General features: G+C 40.7%; 2 protein-coding genes across 7 annotated transcripts in view; both read right to left on the bottom strand.

Annotated features, from left to right (window-relative positions):
* Positions 1-8,620, bottom strand: part of shaker (potassium voltage-gated channel protein Shaker) — a 120,917-nt gene extending 112,297 nt beyond the window's left edge. For 2 of the 6 annotated variants that reach the window (XM_076690011.1, XM_076690012.1), the window contains exon 1: positions 116-4,862. The gene's annotated coding sequence lies outside the window, so the exon portion shown is untranslated. Of the gene's footprint in view, positions 1-115; positions 4,863-8,021; positions 8,097-8,431 lie in introns of those variants that run through there. The other 4 variants (XM_034333501.2, XR_013062693.1, XM_076690008.1 and 1 more) reach the window with 4 other exon arrangements.
* A 148-nt stretch (positions 8,621-8,768) lies between these two features.
* On the bottom strand, positions 8,769-14,279 carry snRNP-U1-70K (small ribonucleoprotein particle U1 subunit 70K). Its single transcript, XM_034333626.2, is given in 9 exon segments — positions 8,769-10,079; positions 10,168-10,523; positions 10,624-10,864; positions 13,002-13,028; positions 13,031-13,075; positions 13,358-13,439; positions 13,511-13,573; positions 13,657-13,839; positions 13,996-14,279. Coding segments are annotated over 9 exon segments (1,305 nt in total). The 5' UTR covers positions 14,140-14,279; the 3' UTR covers positions 8,769-9,915.
* Between the last annotated feature and the right edge of the window lie 2,731 nt (positions 14,280-17,010).

Below are 17,010 nucleotides of genomic sequence, written 5' to 3'. Positions count from 1 at the left end.
AGAAACGAATAATGCGGCAAGATTACGGAAAGGAGGAAAAAATTTGGGGAAAAAAATAAAGAGTATCCTGCATTTCGATGAGACGTCGGCTCTTTCACTGGAGGATTCTTCTCACCTGTTTTCACCTGGCGGATCAATGCAGCCGAGGAGATAAGCGACGAAGCGAGGAAGAGTGCTCTGCACTGCACTTTATTTCTTCAGAGGCCAGACGAAAGGAAAAAAGGAGAGCTGGCTGGTGGAATCGAGGGCTGTGTACGAGCCACTCGTCGTGTTCGTCCTTCAACCACCGTCACGTCGTCGCGAGCGCATCTTGCACCGCACACAAGAATATAATCAACCACCAGTATTTCACTACGAAACGTCTTCGTCACCCACGAATTCTTACTTCCTTCCTTCCTTCCTTCCTTCCTTCCTTCCTTCCTATCTTCACTTCCTCTCCCTTCCACGGTCCACCACCCCCACACTTCAACCCGATTTTCACGTTCACCCTTCAACTAGACACGTATTGGCCTGAAGCCAGCCACACGGTCGTTGTTCTCCACGATGAAGGCGCGTAGCCACGCACGAGCTCGATTTCAACCTTCCTCCGCCTCTCGACTTCGATCGACATTTCCGCACGAATTTAATGCCAATTAGCCACGACCACCGGTCTTCCTCGATTCTCCCGCTCGACCAGCATCTGTGACACCGTGTCCAGTCGTTACACCCTAACGTTAACTAGTGCTGTTCAACGGAGCCGATATCAGACAGCCAGAGATCTCTCAATTTCCTCTCCTATTGTATACAGCTTGCGACAAAATTTGCAGCATCGATAGTGAAACTAAGATATCGGGGTAAAATTGCGATTTCACGAATTTTCGAGCCCTCTGATATGTACAGGGATTCGCGTATAGTTAGTGAAAGATCGGGCCCTTTCCGGGAACGGGGTCGATCTTACCCGGCCCGCGGCGCGACAAAGACTGATCGTTCTGCTTACTCTACAGATATCTCCCCCCACCAACCACGCCTTCCCCCCACCGCTGTAACTGGTCGCACGGGCCCAAACTGTGTTTCTACAATTTTCCTTACAAATTTTTGATTAATCTGATAATTATACAATTTTAGAATTACGAAAGAAGGACACTAACTTAGTAAAAATTTTCTAAATTTCACGGTCTAAAAATTTCAAGGCTCCTGTCGACAGCACCGAGCTAATCTAACGCATTTTCTTCCATTTCGCTTCTCGTTCCATACTAATACTCGTCGTTGGATCGTTACATTGAACGAGAACGCGGGTCAAAGAATGTTTCGCACGGGTCTCGTTAGCAGAGAAATAGAAGGAGAGAGAGAGAGAGAACGAAGGATATCGGCAAAACGAAACTTGCAAATATAACTTTGTGCTTTCGAACTCTTGCTTTGTAACGTCGATTCACAATCGTGACGATATCTCACAGAGTGAAATACAGAGGATCGTCTAACTGATAATACAGGCAGAGATCTGATAGTATAGTATTATTTTCATCGGTGAACACCGAACCTTGTATCAGCCGTTGAAAATGAAAAAAGAAAAACATTAGAGGACACAAAGTGTGTACTCTTGAGGAAACTGAATTCAAGGGCAATTATTATCCGACGTTGCTCGAGCGATTCTCGCTTTTATGAACGGGCAGCAGCGTGTCTGGCATCGGTGATAGAAACGCTACAGGTCGTCTTCTAACGTCGAGCAAAGAGCGAGACACACTAATGTAAAACGATCAGGCGCGAGAGAAAGAAAAAGAGTAGAGGGTGCCAAATGAAAAGCCAGCGGTTACTACGTGCCAGAATCGAGATGAAATCGTCAGTCCGCTTTGAGGGGATATTAATCGTCGCGATGAGATAGTAAATCGTTTTACAACAGGCAACACTGCAGGGAGAAGGGTAAGAAATGATCGATTTTCGGATTTCTTTTATTCTTTTTCTGTGATTGTAAAGGATTAAAATCGACCGATCGTGCGATAAAACTGAAGCATTTGTAGGGATTGCGACGATAAGGCTTCTCTGTTCGAGAGCTGCTGAACGAACACAATTAACCCCTTGCCTTTTAACGAAGATGTTTAAATCAAATGTTAATGGAAATTCAAAACGTAATTTAAAAACTTAAATACCGTCAGAAGAAAGTTGTAGCTCTCAATATTTGAGCAGTAAACTTTGAAACCTTCAATTGAACCGTAGCTACTCAAATTTTCATTAAAAATTCTAAATGTAATCGACCAAGTTGGAAGTTAATTAAGAATATTTATACAGAATATTTCGATTTCCTTCAATCGCGGTATTCAAGCTAATTCTAAAGTACTCGATTGCTTAAAAAGAAAGGTAAAAGTAAGAAGATGCTTTTTGAAGAGCACCTATGAAAAACATGAACGAAAATGTGGTAGGTCATCTGCACTAAGGCCTCCACCTTCCACTCGAATATATTACATTTGGGAATTCGTACAAGGTACTCGAATACGAACGGTATGCGAATGCGAATATCTGAAGTAAAATATGTGAAAATGTTTCGAATTTAATTACTAACATGATGTAAAAAACTTTTATGTTTCTCGATTAATTTGCACGACAAACGCGGAATTGTACGATAAAATTTAAAAGGAATAAATGTAGATCAGCAGAGAAGCACGAATACCGCATAAATAAATAAGAACAAGTGGTAGGGTAAGTGAATGAACGTAGCGCAACGAGTAAAGCTATAAAGAAGAGTAAAACGTATATAATCCTGAGCAAGGTTATTGGCCGGGATACTAAAGATTATACGAGAATTTCATTCTTCCTTATCGAAGTTTCGCTCGTGACTGAAAACTTTTATCTGACAACCCTCCAAACGTAAGCGTAATCAACAGCCGTGTCACTCGCGTATATCGGAAGACTTTTTAGAAAATCAATTTCCATAAAAATATCGGTTTCATCGACAATTTTGTAAACGTATTTACCGATAAGATTTCCTCGGGGAGTGTAAAATCATACGAAATCTTTTTGTGTTTTACAATTCAAATCTCATGCAATAAGACTTCTTTTTCCTCGGTATTCTCAAAGAGCCTTTACGCGCAGTCAAGTTACACGGCAACAAAGAAGTGAAAACCAATATCCAAAACTAACTTAGACTTGGAAACAACAATTTCAGTACTGTTTGCTCGAGAAAGGTGGTAGAACAATCGGGCAAGGGTATAATCATAATTGAAGATCGCGTCAGAAGCTGCTAATAAATTTATTGGCATCGTTAAAATTACCAACCGAGTGAATGGATTATTCTACGAAACAAAACGCGTTTCGAAGAAGCATCGGTAAACAGGCATCGCACGTTGTGTATCGATTGCAAAAGAGGAATATACACGTGTAGAAGCGGGTAAAATCCGTAGGTCGCGTGGAAATTGTCGGACGGGAACCATCGGCTCGCGTGGCAGCAAGAAAAAACTACCCTCTTATAACCGGCCACACTGAAACGAAGCAGTCGCGTGAAGGAGAGCTTAGAATCAACGACCTTGATTACGCCTTACTTCAGGCTGCCATGTCATTTGCCCGAGATAACTATGCACTGGATTTCTGAACCTCGTGTTCTCGCGTGTTAAAAAGAAGGAAGTGCAGCACGACGTAGCCCGCCGGGCCGAGTCAAAGTTTGACTGGTAGTCGTCGAACCGCATGAAAATGATTTCGTTCCTCGTGAATCGTTGTGTTCACGAGTCGATAGCTGGTATCGGTGTGTTTAAAACGTTCGATGGTCGCGTGAGCAACGCTAGTCAGACGCGGTCATTTTCTTACGTTCTACCACGGCTGAAAAACCAGCCTTTTGCATTCTTTTCGTCAACGTTCTGCTAAAATCTTGCTCGACTCGCACTCGATCACTGACGATCACTTACGATCACTGAATAGCACCGAACGAGCACACGGTAAATTCGCGGGATAATGTCGAAGAGCGAGAAGAAGAAGAAGAATAGAAAAAGGCATGAGAACGCGAGGAGGGAAAAATTCCACGAGGGTACCAGTTTCGGTCAAACACGAGCGTCGAACTTGGACGTACCCATCGCCGACACCACGGCACGATTGCAGCCAATGAGATGGCGCGATCTCAGCCGCATTGGCGGTGCGTGAGAGAGGTCGCGGGCAACTGAAGCACACGCGGCACCTCCGTGTCCTATCCTTGTTACCAGAAATTCCACCACTGCTCCTTTCCACGATCCTCTTTCGATCGAGCGATTCCTAGCGAGAAACGGGTTACCTCTTCTCCGCCCTTAGCCGTTCCTGGATGTTCCTCGTTTTCACGAATCTCTCGAGTCGAAAGACCGTTTCTCACTTTTGACCGCACTCGTTAACCAGAGCCAAGAAACACACAAGCAACGCGAATGTTACAAATGATTTCACCGTGACCGTACGTTCCAACCACCACCGCCTAGCATTGACATTGGCAATGCAGTGGCGCGGTCCGCCGAATCACGCTGCGCCCCATTCCGCTTGAAACGTCCAACAATCGGAACACGAACCTCTTCTTCGTCTCACGGACAGAACAGTTTCACGAATAGAATGACGATACCACCGGCCACGATGTCATGTGGTCAGAGCCGATCACTCCGCAAGCGTTCACCAACGTTCACCAGTCCCCTTTCTCTCTCTCCCCTTCTTTGCTTCTACTCTGCCTTTCGATCCGATCATCTGGTAGATCCTCGTGTGTCTCGCCCGTTTCGTTCGTTCGCCCGACGAACGAGAGCGAATGAAAGATAGTGGAATAGAATACAGAGTAACGATGAAGAACGAACCGTGAAGGAGGATCGTATGGCGCGGACGATTCCCAGCGAGCTAGTCGCGTGGCTTTGAAAAAGAGACCGACCACCGGTCCGTAGAACCGCGCTAAGGGCGACGAAAAGAGGGGCGGGGGGGTGGGTGTAAGGAAAAAAGGCACCCCGACTTAAAAGAAAAGGCGGGCGGCCACGAGACTCCCGCGCGGAGCCCAACGTTTCGCCTCACTGCCGGGCTCACTGCAGGCTCTGACGCACCAGCCTGCCGCCCCCCTGTACGCCGCCACCTCCGGCATCCCAATACCCCAACCCCCGCTTCGCCACCCCAACTCACCCCTTACTATCCGTTACTACCCCTTCGACCGCCCACCTTGCTTCCTACCCTCGCCATCTGGCTAGCTCGCTGCTGCCTGCATCGCTGCCTGCATGCCTACCTGCCTGCCTCGCTACCTCGCTACTTTCATCTACACTACATTCCCATCTTTCCCATTTCTTTACACATTTATCCTCTGTTTTTTAACAGATTTCAAACGTTAATTAGGAATCTCATTTTCATCGAATCTTAACCTTCTAATTCTCAAAATCATTTCAACCCTTTCCTGGTTCGACAACCCCAGCTCCACGCGATCCAGACTAGTTTGTTTATTTCTTTATCTCTATCTATCGTAACTTGATCAGAATAGGCCCCATTCTACTTGTAGCACCGACGTTCTCTCAAGATCATGCTGGATGGTAACGGTTATAATTGTGTGTCGCACAGGCGCATTTATACACGCACATCAGTGTACACAGTGTCGTTCTTTCGGTGCACACGCGCACCTAAGGCGTGCGGAATAACCATGCCAGCGACCGAGCTACCGGCGCACACCTGCGCCGTGCTCTCTCTCTCCCCTCCAATAGCCGAAAACCGTCTGACCACCATACGCGTTCTGTCTACCCCCCCAATCCCGAGCACCCTTTCTTTCTTTCTTTTATTTATCCTGTAATTGTACCATTTTCCTTCTTTTTCAGCTACTCCCTTGTTTCTTCTACCCTACTGTTTCCGGTTCCTCGTTTTCTGACGTTTGTCTTCGCTAATAATAAGGGTTCTACCTCTTCAGCCTTCCCGTTGCTCTTCTATCGGTGGAAAATCTTCAAACTCCCATACCACGGTCTTTAACACCCTCCTTTTTTCTAATTCCCTCCTGTTACATTACTTGCCCCATTTCCTTCCGGGTTCTATTACATCGCCGCTTCTTTTATCCTTCAACGCTTACTTCTTCACCCTTCAACCTGTGTTTTTGCTGACACATACCGATTTTACACTTCTTCACCCTTTCTATCGCTCCCAGCCAATCATCCTATATTCTTCGTCGATTTCGTTCTCCTTTCTTTTCAATACCATCTTAATAGCCGCCGCTTTGTCTCGCTTCTTTTCGAACGAGAACACATTTACCCTCTTGAAATTGTCGCGAATAATACAAATTTTCGCAATTAAGAAATTGCTTTCTTCGAGGGGCATCGTTCTACACGGTTCGTTTCTTGTCTTCTTGTGCTTCGTTAACGACGTTATAGCTTTCACGAGTTTCCCCTTATTCCCCGAGCCGGAACATCTACGTTCCCTTAGGAGTTACCAAGGAGAAGCAGATCGATCGCAAATGTAGATAATTAGTCTTCGTGCAAACAATGATCGAAGAGCATAGGCGTTCAATAGGAACATCGATTGGGATTTCAGTTAGCAAATTGTACGTGAAACCCGTCAGGTTATTATTGAATTCTATGAAACGCGCGGACGTCTGCTATTTTTCATTGTTTTTTAGAGAAAGAAGGACAAAGGTTTTCGCCTCTTTGCAACGTATCGAAATAAAAGAAATTAAAAAATCCGATATCATAACTTTGTATCATGTTGAAACGGAGCCGTAGAAAGTGCACACAAAGGAAACATCTGCTACGAGAGAAGAAGTTCTTTATCTTGGCTAAAGTAATCCCGTTTGGTAAGATTAATCGGCCAACGACGTTCGTTCGCGAGCTTCGATACGAGAAATAAGCTCGAGAGCGAACGGAATCGAATTGACGTTAAAGTTGGATGAAATAGAATTTCCGTAGAGCCCCAGTCACATTCGTTTCGTGATACTCTGTCACGTATACGGATAGTGCAACTTAAGACTGTGCTTTTCTTACGTCTATTGCCCGAGGAATCGAAAAAATTAACCTTCTACAAAGCGAACTTTCTGCAATTGAAATTAACGTACAACTGAAGTTTTTATCGGACCTAGAATTTTTATTGGTCCACCCACTTTTGTAAACATCGAATTGGTCAAGTTTCACGGTATGCCCTGTCGAAACATTGCTATCAAATTATGAGCGGAACAATGGCCCAGCTGAAAAGTCGGAATTCGCCAACTACGAGAAACTGATCCAAACTCAGAACCACTAATAATTAAGCACTGTACGGTCGAGGGTAAGAGGCACCGAGTTGGTAACCGAGGCGAGCCACTACTTGTTAAGTTACTTACGCCTGCGGTTTTTCAGTTTACCGGATCGAGGAAAATATTCGCTTAATTTAACCAAGTAGTCTACGAGAACTAGCTGCCTAAATAAGTTCATCCTTGGATGACCAGCTTCAAAATGGGCTTAATCAACTTTAAGAATCAACTGCTTAAATTTAATTTAACATTATTTCAACTTTCAACATAGGGGATAGAAAGAAATAAGAGCGTGAAAAATGGGGTGACTTTAAAAGATTTTGAAGCAAGTGGCTCGTAATATGCAATCAGATTAAACAGCGATCGGAGGAGACGGAGAAATGGGCAAGAAATCGGGAGGTTTCGTTCGTGCTTCTACAGGTGCTCGATTATCGGCACACTCGAGGAAATATCGAGAAAACTCGAGGCAGCTGTTCGAACAGAATGGATGTCGTGGTACGAGAGCAATTTGCCAGGCTAGATTTTGCGACTGGCGAACGATAGGCTAGGTGACGATAGTCGAATCAGAACCAATTCGAAGTTATTGCAGAAGGATTGTAATTTCCGGAGAACGAAGCGCTTAATGGGCCACGGCTAGTTGGCAACCAGAAACTGACGAAGCGAATACATACTTCCTACAGTTCCATAATTTAATGGTAAATAAACATTCAAAAGAAAATTCTACGTTATCGAGTTCCCCTTTATTACAACACGTTTGAAATTCTTTTATTTATTGTATTATGTTTGCAGCTAAGTTTGAAAACTTTTCGCGTTCTTACTTAACCATACTTAATTCTACTGTACAATAGTATACGAATAAGGAAATTTCACTTACCAGATTCTGCAGCTTCCAGGGCACAGCTTTTAACACGTCGACATCTATGGGAGCCACCGATTACTGACATCTCAACTATAACATAATCGAGTAATTCGTAAGTAAAAGAAAACAAAATGGAGGCACGTGGTGCTTCGAAATCGTCCCCACCCCTCCTCTAATCTACACTACTCATATAACTATTATCAAGTGATGAAAGTATGATATGTATAATATTTTACTTGTATAACAACGATAAGACGCAAAAAACATACAATATACCCATAATTGCAAATAACATATACGCAAATACATTGAGGAGAGCCATTCGATTGAGAAGTTAACAACGAATACTTTTGTGGAGATTTTTCGTTAATATTAAAGTTATCAACTAAACCTATGCAATAATAACGTGCGCGGTGTCTACTTACATGTTTTTAAAGCACTTAAGGTGAACTTCATGACTTATTTTGTTTAAAAATATCAAAATTGTTGCACTTGCAGTACACCCTCGTCACACTCACTAGCCACTTTTGGCGCGAATTACATCCACAAGGTACCGCTGGAGTCACGTGACATTTCATACTACTGCGCAAGTCAAATATGTATTAATTTCTCAGTTATTTAAATTATGTTTTATAGTTTAATTTTTAGGTTTTATTAGAATATAAAAAAATATAGAATATAAAAGAATTATATAATATAAAATTTATTAGAATATAGAATATATGAGTGAAAGGGCAAAAAGTACTTCACTTCTTTTGACGTATATTTATTTTGTCTGAAATAAAAGTAAAACAATTAAAATATAATTTCAATTTCATTCTGTACATTAATTTCTAATTTAAACATGATTTCAGTGCTCAAAATACACTCGCTGAAACGAGATTTGTTAAATTATATTTCTACCATGCGAATTAATTATAGCGACAAATTTGAAACTGTATTTCTTACCGTCAATGTGTAACGATTGAAATTTAAAAAAAAAGCTAATTGTAACAATTCCTGGCAACGAGTTTAAAGTGATCTTGATTGTTTATAAAATGATTGTAAACAAAATCTATTTAAAGTACAGTAATTTTATCGTTGCAATTGATTTTCTTGAAAGTTTTCACTATTTTTAATCCTTGTATCGACATTGCATACAGGTAAGAGACCGGAATGATTTGGTCCAGTTAATACGCGTTGAGCCGGCCATTTACGGTGAAGATGACAAAAAATAACTCTCGCTCAATACTGCAACATACAATACACGTATGTAGGTACATTAACACAAACGTCGGAGATTTTTCACCCTTCTTAAACTTCCGCGAACTGGACGTTAAAAATTAATTCCAAAACGACACCTTACAAAGATAAAAAACACACACTAAGATAACTAACAAATTAAGTGTGTAGTTTATTTTATTTGTATATATAAATATACATGCAGCAGTCATGAGAAAATTAAATTTATGTAGCATAATGTCGTATATACTTATTTACACGTACAAAACGACTTGAAATAAAACCGCAATCAAGTTTGCATACTTATGGACCATTCATTTACATATTGCGAGGTTTCACATAGACTGCTACACAACAACTATAATTCATGAATGTATCTCTGGTAAATATTTCAAAGTGTCTAAATTCATTTTTCCGGAAATCACCTTCGTGCCAACCGTAATGTAAAATTTTACAATCCAGCAAATAGAAATCAACTGAATATAAATCAGTAGTCCAGACCTGCTTACCTTGCAATATCCTTACCGGGTATCTGGTCGCTGTAGGTTACGTACAGAAATCAGATACCCGATATGGCCGAGTCGATATTACACTAATAACAATATGAAATACAATACGTTATTGAGAATTGTGTTAATTCGTCGTGCGTGGTAACGAAAAAGAACGTTATTAAGAGATATCGTCGAGATCAATAATCCGGCACGGAATCATAATTATTATAGGGAGGGGGATCTGGACGACCTTCTGGAATTCTGTATTTCTCTTCCACTTCTTGGTCATTATCTTCTTCGTATTTTACAGCGGTAAAGTATGATCCAGACGTCGAGAAAGTGTTACTATAATCAGGGTAATCTGAAAAAATTTGATTGGAAAAATTAGTATTTCTAAAGGAATCTATACGAATTAAAGGGAAAAATAATGAAAATATAGAAAAATATACCATCCAAAGGTTCTTCCTTAATTCGAATCTCTTTCGTATCTTCCTCTTGACGATCGCCCCGATCTTTCCTGTCTCTACGTTCACGATCGCGATCGCGCTTATCCCTTTTGCGATCCCTGTCACGATCGCGATCGTTACTCCTGGAACGTCTCCTCTTACGATCTCGGTCTCGATCGCGATCACGTTCACGGTCCCTTCTTTCGCGTGGACGTTCCTCTCTTTGAATCTCTTCAATGTCCGGATCAGGTAATCGATCGCGACTACGTCTACGCTTGCGATCGCGTGATCTACTTCTAGTCCTTCTCTTACGATCACGCGACGACCTTCTGCGCTCTCGATCCAAACGATCGCGATCTCTGTATACAACATAAACAAAGGATTAAAGTCAGACCACAATCTTGTAGAACAGATAACAAGTTCAGACGTATAAACAAGTGTACATTATTCAAAGCTTACCTGTCTCTATCAAGGCGTCCAGAATTCTCCCTCTCCCGTTCTAAACGATACCGTTCTCGTTCTCTTTCATTATCCTCCCGACCAGAGTGTTTAATGTTCACATCAGGCCCACCCCTTCGGGTCCCACCGAGTCCACCACCGAGCCTTCGCGGAAGCCAGCCTTTCACCGTCCTAGCACGTTCCACGTCGACCAACACTCTGCGACCATCTATTTTCTTACCATCCGCATGCTTATAAGCAGCTAAAAGTACCGATTGAAAATTACCATTTGCTCGTCCTCCTAAATAATCTATATTTAAATACTCTATGGAACTTCTAACCGTCCCAGGGAAAGTTAATCTCAGGTGGCAGAAGAAAAAGACTTCTTTTTTTTTTTTTTTTTTCTGAAAAGAATTTCGACTTATACATACTGTGAACGTCGCGACCAAGAGAACCGTTGCAATCGGTTATTACTTTATCACGACCCGTGAAATTTCGATAATCACGAGAACTCAAAAAAATATAGAGACACGAATTGCAAGGACAGTCCAAGAAATCAGAATTTCGAAAACGCAAAAGAGAATGTGACCGTGTGTCAAACGAAGTACATATTTGCTATGTTCATATACCTACGTGCGAATTGTTATCCATTAGATCTCTCTTGCTATGTTTCGATTAAAATTATTCAGACTAATAATCAATATGTTTTTTGTCTTGTTTTAAAGAGATAATTGGGGTCATAAGGTATCAGTACATATTATTCCTGATTATGCGCGTACCAAACGTAACGCGCGTTATTTTATAATGTAAAATACAACCAGAGTACGTATCATGGGGATAGAAAGTTACATAATAAATTATGTTTTATACGTGATACGTACAAAGCAAAGTATAAAAATGATACTGCAATTACGATGCTGTCTCTATACAGATAGATATGATTGGGCCAATATCCGTACCGTACGATGATCATTTTACCGTATAAAATTCACGTGTCTACGTTACTCTCGCGGCGCATCAATCAGTAATAACAATGTACGGATTTTTCGGTACCTTAAATCTACGTTTGTAAAGTTCAAAAAAAAAGTATAGCAGATACAAAAATACCTACCGCGGCTACTTACGTACGGAAGTTAACACAAATCTTAGAAGTACGTTTATATCGTGAAATGAACTTGTAAGAGACTCGCGAGCATAGAGTAGGCCAGCGCGTATGCTATTCATTGGGAAGGTGCCCAGTCTTCATATGTTCGTTCAATCTCCGAAGAAGTTTACATTGCATTTACCTGGTGCGCTTTTTTTCTTTTTTACTTACGAACCAAACCGTGCGCAAGCATCGTATAATTTATACTTTACATTATACTGTGTTCTATTTTGTACAATTAAATTTAACGTACCGTTAAGAGAAATGTTTCTTTTCTTTTTTTATCTCGTCTAACGAGGGCAACTTTCTTTTCTGTTTATGCACGCGTTTTTCACAAAGAGTTGACTGATTTAAAAGATGAAAAGGCCCGAAATCAGATACTTAGGACAAATTAGTATTCTATATCGAAATTGATATGTTCAAGGACTTAAATGTAAATAATCGATCGAAGTAGAATATGATAAGATGACCTTCCAAGTAAGATGATTACTAAGCTAAATTTAAAATTTTAGTCAAATGAAAGAACGACGAAATAAGATGTTTAAGAAATAATAGTCGATTAGCTTGGAACATGCATTTTGGTACTAGACCTAACGAGAAAATTTCTTTTTTCTTTTCTTTTCTTGTTTGTAGACTCCATACGGTGCCTGATATTCGCTTGGTACACGTTTTTCCACAGACTTCCAACGAGTCAATTTATGACTATGAGTTAGTAACGATAGACCCATTATTAAACAAAAAAAAAAAGAAAAACAAAAAACAGGTGCTACAACCAAGAAACGTGATAAAGTATCTCGTTTATACCCAATGATGCGTAACTGTTAATGTACTATTTGACAGAAAATGCGGTTAAATTTTGTTTGAAGACTTTCGAACGTTTCCTACATGTAGCTTGATTACGATACTTGTAGTCTACCTTTATGTACAGGCACAAAATCTAACTGATTGCAGAGCGTGTCCCTGAACCTTCTTCCTACAAGCCCACCAATCAATTTCAATGTAGAATGCTAACTTTTGCAAACCGCGTTATTCGAAATAAAATATGGAATTTCAGCCCGAAAGTGTATATCTATATATATATGTATATCGAAAAGTTTCCTGACTTCCAGCACTTTAAGAGTGTGGCCATGACTACTGACTACCCCAGAAGGGTATGACTCGAACCGCAAGTTTAACAAAATCAGACAAGATAAATAGGGTAAGCATAGACGCTAACAAACGTTGTTGTATGTTGGATCTTACCACACATACAAACCTATCATATCAGGCAGGTTCAGGGATTTTGCATGGAATAGTGAACGGCACTAGTTGCCGGCAGCGGCCACCACGCTGTACCAAGAACAAGATAAAAACTGCATTAATCAAGACAGCCAATATTTCTTTTTTCAGTTGATTCGTTTACCATATATGCATTTACAGAATGGTAATCCTGCATGGATGTATGGCGGGACCCCCCATACCGTCTGGTTTAGTACCAATGAAAATGGGTAGCCTAACTATAGCCCTGCCCCACTATATCTAGCTGGAAGTGACGCTAAGTAAGGTGAAACTCCAGACTATGGACTCACTGAGGTTCTCAAGAAGGGATTACATTTTCTGGGTCTTACTTACAGTGCATATCTCTTTCGTGCTCATACTCAATGAAAGCATATCCCCTAGGCTTGCCATTTATAGTATTGTGAATTACCACTATCTGAAAGGTCAAAACATATCATTATAATTCCATAAAATTCTAAAATAATATTTATACTTTCAGCTGGTTACCTTTTTAACTGGACCGTAAACCTCAAATTCCCTCCTAAGTTTGGACTCTGAAGTGTCATAATTCTAAATGAAAAAGCATTATCATTAATACAATTCACACAATACTCGCGTATAACCTTACATTGTTAGACATAAACAATACTCACAATTCGTGCTACAAAAAGGGTCTTAAAGGGATCTGCTGTTACATTTGGAATGCCAGCAGGATCCCATACTGCAATTTCCTGTTCTAATTTATATGCAACTTGTTCTGCGCGTTCTCTTCTTCTACGTTCTAGACGTTCTTCTCTAGTCTCTACACGCACCGGTGGAGGTGTATCTTTGGGATCCTGCGAAAAATATATTTACATTTTTCTAACAAATTAACCCTTACATTTAATTTAAAAACGAAAACGTTTAACCCTAAAACCTTCTGCATTCATTACTGGAATATAAATTTGAATAATATTTGCATGGAGTAAACATTACGTTTACGTTTACATTACCTCGAAATATTTAAGAAAACCTCCAACGCCAATATAGCCTCCATTCTTCTTCTCATGTGGGAGTTTGCTAACGGGTGGTAAATATGGTATAGGATCCCGCGGAGCGAAAAGTGCTAACAGATTCGGTGGCAGAAACTGCGTCATTTTTTAAGGTATCAGTTGAATGTGACCCTTAAATTCTCAGTTCTAAAAAAACACCGAAACAAACAGCATTTTCACGTCCCAAACACCACTACAAAATGGCGACGACGTCACTACAGCTAGTATCTTTGCCAAGTCGGTAAAGTTTTATGAAACAGAAAGATGTCTCTCTTGTAAATGAATTTGTACGCATGCGTAATTAATACCATCTAAGGAACACGTGTATATTTATTTTTTTTATTACCCACGTGATTAAAATGCAAATTACAAATTTTCTATATCATTTATTCCAATGACAAATTTTTAACTCATCCTAATTTTGATTGCATATTCAATTATTCTTAAACAGCAAGTTACTATTCGTAGATATTATTTTCGTTTGTTTAAAAATGAACATCCCTTTTCTACATGTATATAAAATACTTAGAATGAACTTCGTATTTTAAATTGTTATTATTTATTTGAAAATTTATTAACATTAGATACTGAAAGCGTCATTCTTATCATTGGGTTCATACATACATATTCAGAGTTCTGTGAGATGTCTCTAGTTACACCTTATGTTAGCTATCAATGTAAATATTGCAATAATTGAGTTATATTTGTTAATTACATATTCAGACAAGACTATTGTAAACAAAATACTGCAAGATTATCCAATTTTATGATTGTATAATTAAATTTAGTTTACTGCGATTTTTTTTAAACTTATTACGAACGCTAGATGGCACCAGTAGTATAGGAAACGGTTTTCGAAGCGACACCACGTAGTGTATTAGTCTATTCGCGACGTTTAGATGTTTCGCGGCTTAGTTAGCAAAGTTGCTGTGAATTTTAATTAACATCTCGTTCTTTCGTTTACTGAAAAGTGTGTACTCAATTCCAGTGCAATAGTCCACAGTCTTCTGAGAAATGTAAGTATACTTATACGTTTTAGTTGATCATATCACGTCTTACACATCATACTTGTAAGGCGTATGGAATAAATTCGATCGTATGGCTGCTATGACGTCACTTCCGTTTGCTTAGGATTAATGCATATACAAGTTATGATTAACCCGGGTGATTCTTTGAAAAACATAGTAATACTTTTCTTTCAATGTGACGTCATAATATTCTAATAGATATAAAAGTTTTAGTTGAAGATATAAATAAAATTTCCGAAGATTCTGCAGTACACACAGCATTTCAATTATCGCGTATAAAATAAAAACTTCTCGATAAAATCCGCACATTACATCATAGTAATTACACTGCAAATAGTTTACGTTAGACTTTGTACTTTATAGCTAACAATTGCTAACCTCCGTTGCTTCGAAGATTTTTAATCGTTTTGTCTCTAGAATAATCTGTATCGGTATCAAAATGTTACTAACGAACATTGTAATACTTTACAATTCTTGATCATAATAACGTATTGTGTTAACGATAACGACACTTACTACATACTACGCGAATCAATAGTACTCGAATAGAATTTCATATATGTACATTTGCTTGACCGCAATTCGTCCGAAATTTCCAATTCAAAAAACGAAGTAGGCGAATGCTTTACTCATGCAAGGAAACTTTCGTACGAGCATCCAAATGAGCTTACATCATCGCAATTAAAATGCAAACAGAAATCGCGTGAGTTCTCTCTCACACACGTAGCCATACGTATACTTTTCCTCTCCTTCTCTCTCAAATGAACGCCACGCGTGTGAGCGCGTATTTCTGTAATACATCGGCTTGCCACGGACGCTAAAATAATGCAAGATGAATTTGACTTTCGTCCAATATTCAACGGTGTCGTATGCGAGCTCACGTTCACGCGCTCGCGCGTTCCGAATAAAGAACGCAATGCGCAGGCTGCAACCGTGGATGCGCGCGCATCCACTGCGCTAGCGCCCACGCATGCGCAGATTCGTCTACCGCGTCGTTTCCAAATCCGTTGAACGATTTGCAGAATTGGTTCGTTCTAACATCGTACAATCACGTTTATGATTGCCAGTAATAACGCTTTTGTTCCCTTGCGATTGTATAACGCTTAATCGTGAAGCAATTACGCACCGAATGCACCGCGCGTTCGCGTAAATGTTGATTACTCAACTCGCCCGATACAGACTATGTAATGGTGCTTGATATATTCCCCGCCAGCAATTCCAACGAAATCCCTGCCATCTACTCGTTACTCGAAACATGGTACAATCGTTGGATCAAAGTTTATGAAAGCTATCCGATATTACAGATATTTATTGTTTCTGAATCGCGAGTCAACGCCGAAGATAACTTTCTCGAACAGCACGCGGAAATTTCCAATGAGTATAATCATTCGATGCACGCGGAGTTGGGAAACGTTGGTGACCAACTGCGTTGGCAGCTGCATCGAAACTACGCGTTGCACGATATTCAAGCGCGAATGTTAGCACGCATCGCGGCGTATTCGTCGAGCTTGAGAAACAACGAGAAGTCAGTAAAGAAGAGTAAGCGAGAGGCGGAGAAGGCGAAAGAGTATTGGTGGGGATAGTAAAGGAGAAGGTCGTGGAAAGAGACGATGATGAATATCGGAACGCACCCTCGCTCAAGGAAAAGATTCGATTGCACGGGCGTCGCCACGTCTCCGTCGAGTCGTATGCCGAGCATACTTGTGAGAATGTGCCCGTTTCCCGGCTGCCATCTTGCTTCTGCGTGATGTCACGGCGTGGCCTACTTTCCAGCACTCCACGTGCAAGGGTCGTCGACCCCGTTCTCCTCTCTAGCCCCCTTTTGCCTAGCCGTTCGAACCGAGTCGTGGCTACGAAATGCTCTAGCGCCGCTAGAGCACCGATACAGCCCTCCCTCGGCAAACCGACCAACAGCCAGCATTACTCCATACTCTGCTCTCTATTCGCT

This window comes from Osmia lignaria, chromosome 9, assembly GCF_051020975.1.
Source record: "Osmia lignaria lignaria isolate PbOS001 chromosome 9, iyOsmLign1, whole genome shotgun sequence".
Lineage (NCBI taxonomy): Eukaryota > Metazoa > Arthropoda > Insecta > Hymenoptera > Megachilidae > Osmia > Osmia lignaria.
This window is presented reverse-complemented; position numbering and strand designations above follow the sequence as displayed.